General features: G+C 41.6%; 1 protein-coding gene across 1 annotated transcript; it reads right to left on the bottom strand.

Annotated features, from left to right (window-relative positions):
* Positions 1 to 10354: 10354 nt before the first annotated feature.
* Positions 10355 to 13168, bottom strand: LOC132624793 (pentatricopeptide repeat-containing protein At1g77170, mitochondrial). The gene has a single exon (XM_060339517.1). The coding sequence runs from the start codon at positions 12763 to 12765 to the stop codon at positions 11395 to 11397; it is 1371 nt and encodes a 456-aa protein (XP_060195500.1). The 5' UTR covers positions 12766 to 13168; the 3' UTR covers positions 10355 to 11394.
* Positions 13169 to 13180: the final 12 nt, after the last annotated feature.

Genomic DNA, 13180 nt, shown 5'->3' with positions numbered 1-13180 from the left:
GTCGTCTTTGGTTCGTCTTCCGCAAACACCACAGAAGAAGGGGAGAATGTCGCCAAAATGGTGAAGAGGGTTCTAGCCCAACTTAGTTTATCTAAGCCCAAGAAATCCATCAGACAAGCTGACGATGATGTCTTGAGCACTGGATCTACTCCGCATAACATGTTTGCATCCTATGTTCGCAAAAATCTGTGTTATTCTTCTTCATCTATGATGGTGATGCATGCGATGATGACCAATGCTTCAACTGTTGAAGAACAACTCGCAAGTTTGACAAAGGCAATTGGAGACTTGACCAAATATGTGCAAGATCAAGATAATCGAATTGTCAAGTTGACAGATAGGTTTGATAGTGTGATGGAGGGGGATTCGAGTCATGCCCCTGGAAAACGTCCGCAAGCACAAGAAAGGATTGAATCTCCCGCAAAACAAGTGGAACATGCTTCAGAAATCCAAGTTTCCTCTGAAGGGATGATCCCAATCAATCAAATAAAGGAGTTCATCATGGGGACCATCAAGGATAAATATGATGTTTCCGCAAAATCATCCCTTACATATGCGAAGCCGTACACTGCAAGGATTGATAGCTTGAAGATGCCTGCCGGTTATCAACCCCCAAAATTTCAGCAGTTTGATGGCAAGGGAAATCCGAAGCAACATGTGGCACACTTCATTGAAACATGCAACAACGCTGGAACATATGGTGATTACCTTGCCAAACAGTTTGTTCGTTCCCTTAAAGGTTATGCTTTTGATTGGTACACAGACCTTGAGTCTGGTTCCATTGATAGTTGGGAGCAAATGGAGCAGGAGTTTCTCAACCGCTTCTATAGCACAAGACGCACCGTAAGCATGGTGGAACTTACAAACACTCTCCAGCGAAAGGAAGAACCAGTTATTGACTTCATCAATCGATGGAGGCATGCAAGTCTAAACTGCAAAGATAGACTCAGCGAAGCTTCGGGAATAGAGATGTGCATTCAAGGTATGCACTGGGGTCTCACCTATATCTTGCAAGGCATAAAGCCTAAGACTTTTGAAGAATTGGCCACTCGTGCTCATGACATGGAGTTAAGCATGGCGTCAGTCGGAAGTGAAGCGCCACCGGTCTACGAATCCCGCAAAGGTAAAGACAAGCAAGAAGTAAAGAAAGTGGGGAGATATTTTTCCAAGACCGAAAACAAAGAATCCATGAACGTTAATGTTGCACATGTGAAGTTCACCACTAAAGTAAGCAAGAAGCAGAGTGTGAAGTCAACTTCTTTGGAGGATAGAGCGAACAGAAAACCAACTTTGAAGGAGATGCAAGAGAAGGATTATCCATTCCTTGATTCAGACGTTTCTGCAATATTTGATGAACTTCTTGGGCTGAAACTTTTTGAGTTACCCGAGATGAAGCGGCCGAATGAAGTAGGGAGAACTGATGAACCGAATTATTGCAAGTACCACCGATTGATCGGCCACCCTATAGAGAAATGCTTTGTCTTCAAGGATAAAGTTATGGAGCTAGCCCGCGAAGAAAATATTTCACTTGAAGATGAGAAAGAAAGTGCAAACCAAGTTGGTGTCACAATTAGCTCACTTGATCCAGTCATGACCTGCAACTTTGTTGAAGGATATGGAGAGAAAGACATCCCGAACATATGTCTGGCAGGAATGATTAAGTTTGGAGACTTCGAACCAGTTAATGTGAATGAAATGTTTTCTCTTCTTACACCGAGCGATATTGTGTCAGTAGAAGGAGGACCGTCTGAAGAAGATGAAGACCAAAGTGGTCATCTTGATGATGGGGGTTGGACTCTCGTAACTCATCGCAAGCACCGTAAAACAGGTTCGCGAAAGGATTCAGTGAAACGACAAACTAAGGGAAAGAAGGTGAGTAAACCTGAAACAAAAAATCCAGCTAAGCACCCAAAGAAGGAGAAAATAGGAGGGCGCTATTACCAAGAACCACGTCGTCCAATAACATTAGGAGAATACTTGCCGAGTTGGTTTCACACCAAATTCGTCATTGATGATGTAAAAGCTTCATGTTGTACCGTTGATGAGAAGGAAGCGAAAAACGTGACCTCGTCATGTCCAACATCAGAAGACTCTGCAAAGTCATCTCCTGAAGTCATAGATGCGTGCATGGCCAAAATCACATTCACCGATGATGACCTTCTACTCGGCGACATACCTCATAATCGCCCTTTATTAATGATTGGGTTTGCACGTGAGCAAAAGGTGAACAGAATCCTAATCGATGGTGGATCTGGAGTTAACATCCTTCCTATTCACACAATGAAGGAGCTTGGAATCGCAATGGAGGATCTTTCCGCAAGTCGTTTGATGATCCAAGGATTCAACCAAGGGGGACAAAGAGCCATAGGAGCTGTCAAAGTAGACCTCACCATCGGCGAGCTGCAATCTAGCGCATGGTTGCATGTGATCGATGCAAGGACTTCGTATAACATCTTACTCAGTAGGCCTTGGGTACATGAGAACAAGGTGATCCCTTCTACCTACCACCAGTGTTTGAAGTATCATGAAGATGGAGTTGAAAAGAAGATTATGGCCGATGATAATCCCTTCACTGAAGCTGAAGCGCACTTCGCCGATGCCAAGTTCTACTTAAAGAAATGTGCCGCAAAAGTTGATGAAGTTGCGATAAAAGATAATGCTGAGTTTATGAACCAAAATGCAAAGGTGGCTGCTTGTAAGGAGAAGGCAGCAGTTAAGGAAGATCAAAGGTCCTTCGATGTCAATAAGTTGCCCAACACAAATGGCGCTTCTTCGAGTAAGAAAGCGACTTCTGTTCTTCGTTATGCTCCAAAGGCCAAAAAGGACGAGGGAAACATGTTAGGAGGACTAACCCTTCCTATCAAGCAGATCGACACAATAATGTCATCTACGAAATTACTCGGAAAATTTGTGGCTAGCAGCTCGCTACAAAATGAAGCACTCCCTACGAGGCGTACAGGTGAAGGTTTCGATCCAAATGCTTACAAACTACTCGCAAAGGCTGGATACAATCCTTGCGAACCATCAAAATTAGGGAAGCTTCCGATGGAACCTGCGGCGAGGCAAAAACGTGAAGGTTTGGGGTATAAACAACCCCCACCAGTTCGCATCTCCATAAGAAGGGCAAGTAATAACTACATCACTGCAGAAGAGTAACCTCTTGCTTCTAACAAAAGGCCGTCTGTCTTCGACCGACTGGGAAAGTCGACCGCAAGAGTTTCTGTATTTGAGAGGTTAGGACCAATGAAGAATGGAAGCAAGATTCGGAGAAACCACAAGCGTATGAAATCATCAGTTTTTCCCAAATCTCAAAATATCTCCAAAGATTTCCGAAGTCTGATCCCTTCTAGGATGAGGCGGGAAACGGGTCTTGTGGTCTCATGTGGAGAAGTGCTAAAAGCAAAGTCGCATGTTGTGGTCTACACCAAGGAGCGGGATGAAGATAAAGAAAGTGTTGGCTCTTCATATCACGTTGTTGTACAAGATGAAAGGGATACTTTATCTCCAATAAGGGTTGGTGAAGAGTTGGAGGATGTTTCTTGGTGTTACCATATATCTGTCGATGATGGCGAACCTCAAGAAGATGAAGACGCTAAGGATGCTCCGCCCGAATTTGAAGAAGGGGTAAAAACGACAGTCGACGCATTGAAAGAAATCAACCTTGGCACTGATGAAGATCAAAGGCCTACTTATGTAAATTCTTTACTTGCAGTCGATGAAGAGAGTGCTTATGTTGAATTACTTAAAGAGTATAAGGATGTATTTGCCTGGAGTTACAAAGAGATGCCTGGCTTAGACCCTAAAGTTGCGGTCCATCATCTCGCTGTCAAGAATGGCACACGTCCTATCAAACAAGCACAACGACGTTTCAGGCCCGAATTGGTTCCCTTGATTGAAAATGAAGTTAACAAGCTTATTGAGGCTGGTTTCATTCGCGAAGTTAAGTTCCCCACATGGATTTCGAGCATTGTCCCTGTGAGAGAGAAGAATGGACAAATTCGAGTATGTGTTGACTTTAGGGATCTCAACAATGCATGCCCTAAGGATGAATTTCCACTTCCCATTGCTGAGCTTATGATTGATGCCACTACTGGATACGAGGCGATGTCCTTCATGGACGGCTCATCTGGTTATAACCAGATCCGCATGTCACCTAAGGATGAAGAGCTTACCGCATTCCGCACTCCTAAAGGTATTTATTGCTACAAAGTAATGCCTTTTGGCTTGAAGAATGCTGGAGCAACATACCAAAGAGCTATGCAAAATATCTTCGACAACATGCTTCACAAAAACGTCGAGTGTTATGTTGACGATCTGGTGGTAAAATCAAGAAAAAAGAGTGATCACTTGCAAGACCTGAGAATGGTGTTTGACCTACTACGAAGGCACCAACTCAAAATGAATCCTTTGAAGTGTGCATTTGGGGTTACCTCCGGAAAATTCCTTGGCTTTGTCGTTCGACATCGGGGGATAGAAATTGATCAAGCCAAAGTAGATTCAATCGTGAAGATGGCCGAGCCAAGAAACATCCATGAGTTGAAAAGTCTGCAAGGGAAGCTGGCGTATCTTAGGAGATTCATCTCAAATCTAGCAGGGAAATGTCAACCGTTCAGTCGTCTCATGAAGAAAGGTGCTCCTTTCGAATGGGACCAAGCTTGTGCCAACGCCTTTGAGAGCATCAAAACTTACTTGACCAAACCTCCAGTTCTAGCGGCTCATGTGCCTGGAAAGCCTTTGATACTATACATATCGACACAAGAAAGTTCAGTTGGAGCACTCTTAGCCCAAGAGAATAGCAAAGGGAAGGAAAATGCCCTTTACTACTTGAGTAGGATGATGACGCCAAATGAGTTGAAGTATTCGCCGATTGAAAAGTTGTGTCTGGCCTTAGTCTTCTCGATTCAGAAGATGAAACACTACTTTCAAGCCCATGTAGTTCGTCTTATTTCCAAAGCAAACCCCATCAAATTTGTGATGTCGAAACCGGTCCTTAGCGACCGACTAGCAAGGTGGTATCTCCAATTTCAACAATTTGAGATTGTGTACGTTCCTCAAAAAGCTGTGAAAGGGCAAGCATTGGCGGATTTTCTAGCAGACCATCCGATACCCGATGACTGGGAATTAACTGATGAACTACCGATGAGGATGCGATGGTCATTGAGATTCAACGGCCTTGGAAGATGTATTTTGATGGTGCTGCACATTGCGAAGGAGCTGGCGCTGGTGTGATATTTGTCACTTCTCAGGGGGAGGTCTTACCGTATTCCTTCACTTTAACACAATGTTGCTCTAACAATGTTGCAGAATATCAGGCACTCATACTTGGGCTTGAAATGGCTGTTGATATGAAGCAGTTACAATTACAAGTCTTTGGAGATTCTGAATTGGTAATCAATCAATTGTTGGGTACCTACGAGGTCAAAAAGCCAGAATTGCGTCCCTATCATCACTATGCACAAAAATTAATTGGGTGGCTCGGCAACGTAACTCTCCAACACGTGCCAAGAAAGGAAAATAAGAAAGCTGATGCTTTGGCTACTTTGGCTTCAACATTGACTTTGCCTGACCAAGCGCAAATCACTATCTGCCAGAAATGGATAGTACCGCCAGAGGACGATGAGGATGAAGAAAGCAAACTTGAGCTTCTTGTGGCCGTTACTGAAGCTGAGAAAGTCGATTGGCGACAAACCATGATCGATTACTTGTGTTATAGCATTCTTCCAGAAGATCCAAAAAGAAAGACCGAAATTCGTCGTCGTGCCCCCGCTTCCTTTACTACAAAGATACTTTGTACCGTAGATCGTTCGAGGGAGTTCTCTTGCGTTGTCTGGGGAAAGAAGAAGCGACTCAAGCTATGCAAGAAGCCCACTCTGGAGTTTGTGGATCACATCAATCTGGGCCAAAACTGCACTTTCATATAAAAAAAATGGGGTATTATTGGCCAACAATGGTGAAAGATTGTTTGGACTATGCGCGAAGTTGCAAAGCATGCCAATTTCATGCAAATTTTATACACCAACCTCCTGAGGTGTTACATCCAACTGTTGCATCTTGGCCATTTGACGCTTGGGGGCTAGACGTGGTTGGACCGCTACCGAAATCTTCTGGTGGCCACTTGTACATCCTAGCTGCAACGGATTACTTTTCAAAATGGGCTGAGGCTGTCGCCCTCAAAGAAGTAAAAAAGGAGAATGTGGCAAACTTCATTCGAGTAAACATCATCTATCGTTTTGGCATTCCTAGTTATATCATAACAGATAATGGCAAGCCGTTCTCCAACAAATTGATGACTAAGATTTGCGAGCTTTTTGGCTTCAAGCAACGAAACTCGTCTATGTATTATGTTGCTGCAAATGGACTAGCTGAAGCATTTAACAAGACCTTGTGCAACTTGTTAAAGAAGGTCGTCTCCAAGTCTAAAAGAGATTGGCATGATAGAATGGAAGAAGCTCTTTGGGCATACCGAACGACTCATCGCACACCAACTCAAGCAACTCCTTATTCTCTTGTTTACGGAGCTGAAGCGGTCCTTCCACTTGAACGCCAAATACCTTCATTGCGGCTCGCTATCCAAGAAGGGCTCACTGAAGAAGAAAATGCTCGTCTACGCCTTGAAGAGTTAGAGGCCCTTGATGAGAAAAGGCTAGAAGCTCAGCAAAGCCTTGAATGTTATCAAGCTCGTCTTTCCCGTGCTTTCAATAAAAAGGTTCGCCTGAGGTCCTTCCAAGTTGGTGATCAAGTCCTGGCGGTAAGAATACCTATTATCATATCTCATAAATCTGGAAGTAAGTTCACTTCAAAGTGGGATGGGCCATATGTTGTTCAAGAAGCCTATACAAGTGGTGCTTACAAGCTTATAGATGCAGATGGCTTGCGGATCGGTCTCATCAACGGGAAATTCTTGAAGATGTACTATCCTTGAAGCAAGATGATACTCCTGGCCCGCATGAGTTTAAACTGTGTACGGCTCCAAAAAAAAAAAGTTCGCTAGGTTGAAAACCTCGAAAGAGGCGGCCTAGGCAAATTTAGGACAAACAAAAAAGTCCTCTAGGTTGAAAACCTCGAAAGGGGCGGCCTAGGAAAAAGTTAGGACAAAAAAAAAAACTCTTCTTTTTCGGAACTACGAAATGACTTGATCCTCTTCACCGAGGTACGTAGGCGCTTAGAGTTTCATTCTAAGTTCAGTCGCATAAAAACAATCCTTATTTTTTGTTCTGAACTACGATATGACTTGATCCTCTTTACCGAGGTACGTAGGCGCTTAGAGTATTATTCTAAGTTCAGTCGCATGAATTAAAAAAATAAAAATAAAAATAAAACATATATATACACATATATAGCACGGCGATATGTGATCGACGCTTGACCTCTTTCAGCGAGGAAACACCAAATTATTCTTCGCTGAAGTAAACAAAACCACCAAAGAGGGATGCACTAAGTCACCTCTCATCAAAGCTGGATAGAGTAATGAAATAAGTCCAACCAAAGTCGGACGGACAACACTCCAAGTAGTTCCTTGCCAATCAACGATGACGAACTATGAAAGTCCTTCCAGCGTCGTGGGGATTTTGTTTGATCTTTGTGGCTTTAAGAGAAGGTTGTGACATTGTGTGCATCTTCTCAGTCCGAAATAGAGACCATCTGCATCCTCGTGCAAACCTACAAAGAAGAAAGAAAACAAAAAACAAAAAAAATAGCGTCCATGAATGTTGTCCGAAGTCGAAGTGTCAGATTGTGTCACCAACTTTGAAATCTTATTCCAGCCAATCTGGAAGGAGTTTCACTGTGATTTTTTGATATGTTGTAGCCTTTGATGTTTTCTTTCCACAGAATCAAGTCCCTCGTCATTTGGACACTTCAATCTCAAGATATGATGTTTTCTGTGAGATTGCACACTGCTAAAAAAAAAACGCAGATCCATATCTCAACTTGCAGAATTCATTCCCGTCAATCCGGAAGGAGTTTCGCTTTGATTTTTGGATTTGTCGTGGCCTTTGATGTCTTCTTTCTACAGAATCAAGCCACTCATCATTTGAGCACTCCAATATCAAGATATAGTGTTTTCCGTGAGACTGCACAGTGCTGGAAAAAAAAATACAGATCTGTAGGTCAACTTGGAAAATTAATTCCCGTCAATCCGGAAGGAGTTTCTGTTTGATTTTTTTTTATGTCGTACCCTTTGAAGTCTAATTTCTACAGAATTAAGAATCTCATCAGTTGGACTTTCCAATCTCAAGATATGGAATTTTCCGTGACAGTTCGCGAAACTGTGAGATCAGAATTCCAAGCGTGTAGCCAACTTCAAAAATTGATTGCGGCCTATCCAGGAGGAGTTTTGCAGCGAATGTTTGGTATGTTGTCGATTTGTGAATCTAGTTTCACAAGAATAATGCTTCTTATCATTCGGATTCTCCTACATCAAGGGACGGATATCGTTGTCGATGTCACGATGCTTCAACAGAAAAATATGGATGTCGGTGCCAATTCACGACGCTCTAGCCAGGCTTATGATTATCGGTGCTTATTGCACGAAGCTTCTTGGTTCTAGACAGATCAATGCCCACGGTGCTAACTGCACGAAATTTTCTCGGTTCTATATGGATCGACGCCCACGGTGCTAATTGCATGAAGCTTCTTCATTCTATACGGATGGACCCCCACTGTGCTAACTACACGAAACTTCTTGATTCCACATGAATCAATGCCAAGGGCACGACGCTTCAACCCAATATCATGACGCTTCAACTTGTGGCCAAGTTCGATCTTCAACAACGATAACAAGAAGATAGAAGCAATGCAAAGCACGTTTTGAAACGAGTCGTGATCATGAAGATATGTGAAATATGGACGCCAAGTGGTTGTTCGCCGAATCCTCATCAAGAAGTAGGGACGAACCGTGCGTTTGTTCGCCAAAGCCTCAACCGGAAGAGAACGTGACAAGTGAAGCTATCACACATCAAGTGGATATTCCTGAAAAAAAAAGTACAAAATCAAAGGCAATGACAAAGCATGAAAAATTACCAGACTCTAAAAAGAATATGTTTTTGCATCTGATCCGGAATTCCTCAAAGTTATTCCATTGGTTGGGAAGTCTACATGTCGCTGAACAGAACCCTAATGCAACTTATGGAATAGACATTATTAATTCTTTTGAAAAGAAGAATAGTTCCTTTAAATAGAGTTTTCAAGGCGGTGGCCATATCTTACGTGGCACTGAAGAATTCTAATTCAAGTAAGGGGCAAAAATTGATTTTAAGTGGGCAAAGAAAATTGAATTTGAACCGCGATGGGATCGGAGTTGCGTTCAATGAAGAGATAAAAATTTGCTTGCCAAAGGAATGCCTACGTGGCTAGCTTGTTCTACGTGAAATTGGTTTGGGCTTAGTCAAATATTTGCTTCTTCAAAGTCATTCAGTAGAGTGATCTCACTTGATGAAGAAGTGTAATCAAAGGCTAAATGTCCACTTTGAAACAAGGAGGACAATTGCACGTTTGTACCAAGACAAAAGCAAAAAAAAAAAAGATATTGTCTGTATGGATACTTCAAACCTTGTCTTTAAATTCGGCAAGTATCTCTCTCCAACAAGCCTTGAAGTAGGGGGCATTTGTAGGCACTGAAATTTAGTCGGACTTAAGTTCACAAATTAATTGGGATCATATTCCAAATTCGAGATGTATTGGTCCAAACTAATAATATGGGCTAATATAATTGGATTAATTGCTTAAGTCCAATTGGTATGGATCTAATTGAAAGACCAATTCAATTGGGCTAGCTAGTCTATCTTGTCGGACTTCACATGATGAGCCCACTCTATTAGCCCAAGGTCCATGTCACGTGTCAAATGACATGGCACGCCAAGTCAAGTCAAAAGACCAATAAAATCATGCCACGTGCATAAGTGACGCAGCATGTCAAGTCAATAGAAGAACCAATCAAATGTCGTCAAGTGTTCAAATGACATGGTTCAACCAATAATATACAAACCCTAGCTCTCCCCTACAACTATAAATAGGGGTCTTCATAAAGCAAAAAAGAGAAGAAAAATAGACATAGAGAAGCTCTCAGCCGCAAGTCTTCCACATACTAAGAAGTCTTCGCTCCAAGTGGTGAGCCGCAAGTTTCCATACCTCTACGTTTGTGATTAAAGCTCGGCTCCGCATTCGTAGTGAAATATCAACAACAAGTGATTCGTCCATTCAAGAACAAGCAAAAGCCCTTGATTGACGGCCGTATCGTGAGGAGAAGAATCAGAGGATTACATCTTTTTATTTAAGATTTTATAAAGATTATAACCCCCGCGCAAATTCTTGAAATCAAATATTATTCTTTGTCGCTATTTTTCTTGTCTTGATTATTATTTTCAGGAACGAAAGATTAGTCGTTACAGTTCACAATACATGCTTTATGTTGCATTTATTGCTACTTCCCCAGGGAACCAAAATATTAAAAGATATAACACAATGTTTCTTTAGGCCTAACAATTGAAGGCAATAGAAATACAAGACGATAAGGGAGAATTCAGGCTATACAAAATCCAATGACAAGACTGACAAAAATGGAAAGATTATCGAGTGTTATTTCTTCCTCAAATCTCATCGAATCAACCTTAAGATTTCTATAACTGAACCCTGGGATTTCATTCAGCCTACAGCTCTCAAAAACTTCAACCATAGAACACATTGCCAGTAATGCAACACCATTGCCTCTTCTCTTTTTTTTTTTTTTTCCCATTTCATCGTCGAGAACCAGAAACTAGGCCTAGAATTGCCACCACCTGAGTCTATTTCTACTGTATTCTGGAATTTATTTGAACTTCCTTTACAATCCAACTCAATTTTTCTGAAATACTCGATCTCCTTCTTCGGAAGTGATTCTAAAGTTCCCCTTGTGTCTACCTCAACTGATACACTTGCACTCATTTTATCGGAGTGTTGATGTTGCTAGCTCTGTGTAGCATTTTTTTTTTCTCAGAAAAAAGAAGAACGAGAATTCACAGATTGCGGAAGGCTTATTTGTGAAGAATAAATTGGTGGTTTTTAAGTCATAATTATGGTTGTAGGGGGTGATATTTGCTTGAAGTAGGAGCAACTACTCTTTACTGCTAATGATAGTGCTTATAAACATGCTTTTCGTTGAAGGTGGACAGCGTGAGGCTCTGCACAAGTGTAGCAGTGGATGGAAATGTAATCATCAACCAAACTTGAAATCAAATCATATACCTAATAGTGGATCAAAATTAAGGGTCAACGAGTAAGTTAAAATATGTGATAGTTTGCTCCGATAATAACCACTTGTGTGAGATGCAACATATGGCAACCACCATGTGCACTCACTCCTATAAGAGAGAGCAATGTTTCTGATCCTTTTATCCTTGGCAGGTCCAGCTTCAACTCTCAATCTGAACTTGTTGACAAGCTATAAGCAGGAATCTTGTCAAGTTTTCTCTCCTTCATAATTTCTCTCATCCTCCTTACTTCTTCCCACATGCCATTACTGGCATAAATGTTGGACAATACCACATACACTCCATCGTTCCACGGTTCTAACTGTTGCAGGTGCTTAGCCACCCATTCTCCCATTTTCACATGCCCATGTTTCTCACAAGCCCCCATTAGGCAACCCCAAATCACAACATTTGCTTTCATTGACATCCCTTCAATCGTCCCCCTTGCCTCGTCAAGCAACCCAGCCCTGCCAAGCAAATCCACCAAGCACCCGTAATGCTGCAACATGGGGGCAATACCATATTCGCTCTTCATCATGTTGAAATAATACTTTCCTTCTTGCAACATCCCACCATGTACACAAGCGCTCAACACCCCAACAAATGTCACATGGTTAGGCCTAACACCTGCCTCTCTCATGCAACAGAAGCATTCAAGCGCATCCCCAACATGCCCATGCATCGCATATCCAACAATCATAGAAGTCCACGACGATACATTTCTTTCCTTCATCCTCGAAAACACCCTATAAGCAAGATCCATCTTCCCACATTTACCATACATATCAATAAGAGAATTCATCATCAAAAGATCAGACTTTCCCATTTCTTTCGCTTGAAACACGCATTTATGCAATTGAGAAGCCAAATCCAAGTCTCCAAGACTACCACAAGCCGACGTCACACTAACCATAGTCACATCATCTGGTTGTAACCCACTCTTTCTCAACTCCAAGAACATTTCTATCGCTTCTTTAGCACGCCCACCTTGCGCCAACCCCGCTATAATAGCATTCCAAGAACCCAACTTTCTTTCACTATTTTCTTCAAACACCTTATGTGCATTCTCAAAATCACCAACCTTCGAATACAGACTAATAAAACCACTCTCACAATACATATTAGTATCCAAACCAATCTTTATAGCAACCCCATGTAACTGCCTTGCCATAACATAATTCAAAACCTGACAAATAGCCTTTAAAACAATAGGTAGTGTAAAAGTATCTGGACAAACACCAGTTCTTGACATAGTGATGTACACATGTAAAGCCTTGTTTGGGGAGTTAAGCTTAGTATATGATCTGATAATGTTGTTCCAGTGAAATTGCACAGGGTACAATTCCAGGAAGTGATTTCTGATTATCTGGGCGTAAATTTGGTCAAGGTGATGTATATTGTTGCAGTTTGATATTCGGGTTGCTATTACCTTGTCATTGATGTCGAGAATATTAGTAGTAGTGGCTAAACTGTGACAAAGATGAAATGAGTTTACTCTAATTCTACCAAATCGGAGCAACAGACAATGAAATGGACTCATTAAGTATGCACTTCAAACAAAGAAGAGTACAGACTGCAATGCTTACTAAGTTAAAGACACAATATATAAATATACAATGCTGAAATGCTTCTAATTTCTCTATTTTTTATTTTTTTTTCTGTTGTTGGATAAAGGTAGTGTTAAGTGCCAATTTGGGATCTATTAAATCACTATTAGGCATCTATTTCTACCTCACCGAAACGGATGGAAAGAAATCACCTAATAAACTGCTTTGAAATGCTTTACTTGAGCTGAGTATCTACTGGAAACAACCTCTCTGTACCGGAAACTCCACTTGTGATATTATATCGGGTATGTTCTTGTAATTTTACATAATTTTCACTAGACATCACCCCTATGTTTCTATTTTAGTAAAACATAATGTCAGCCTGAGTTGATCCCAACTAGTTTTTGT

The sequence above is a fragment of the Lycium barbarum genome, chromosome 12 (genome assembly GCF_019175385.1).
Source record: "Lycium barbarum isolate Lr01 chromosome 12, ASM1917538v2, whole genome shotgun sequence".
In the NCBI taxonomy this organism is placed as follows: Eukaryota; Viridiplantae; Streptophyta; class Magnoliopsida; order Solanales; family Solanaceae; genus Lycium; species Lycium barbarum.
Note: the sequence above shows the minus strand (reverse complement) of the source record. Positions and strands in the feature narration are given on the sequence as shown.

Bases quoted from the DNA above. Each gene is read 5' to 3' on its own strand.
- LOC132624793 (XM_060339517.1), bottom strand. From the start codon at position 12,765: ATGAGTCCATTTCATTGTCTGTTGCTCCGATTTGGTAGAATTAGAGTA.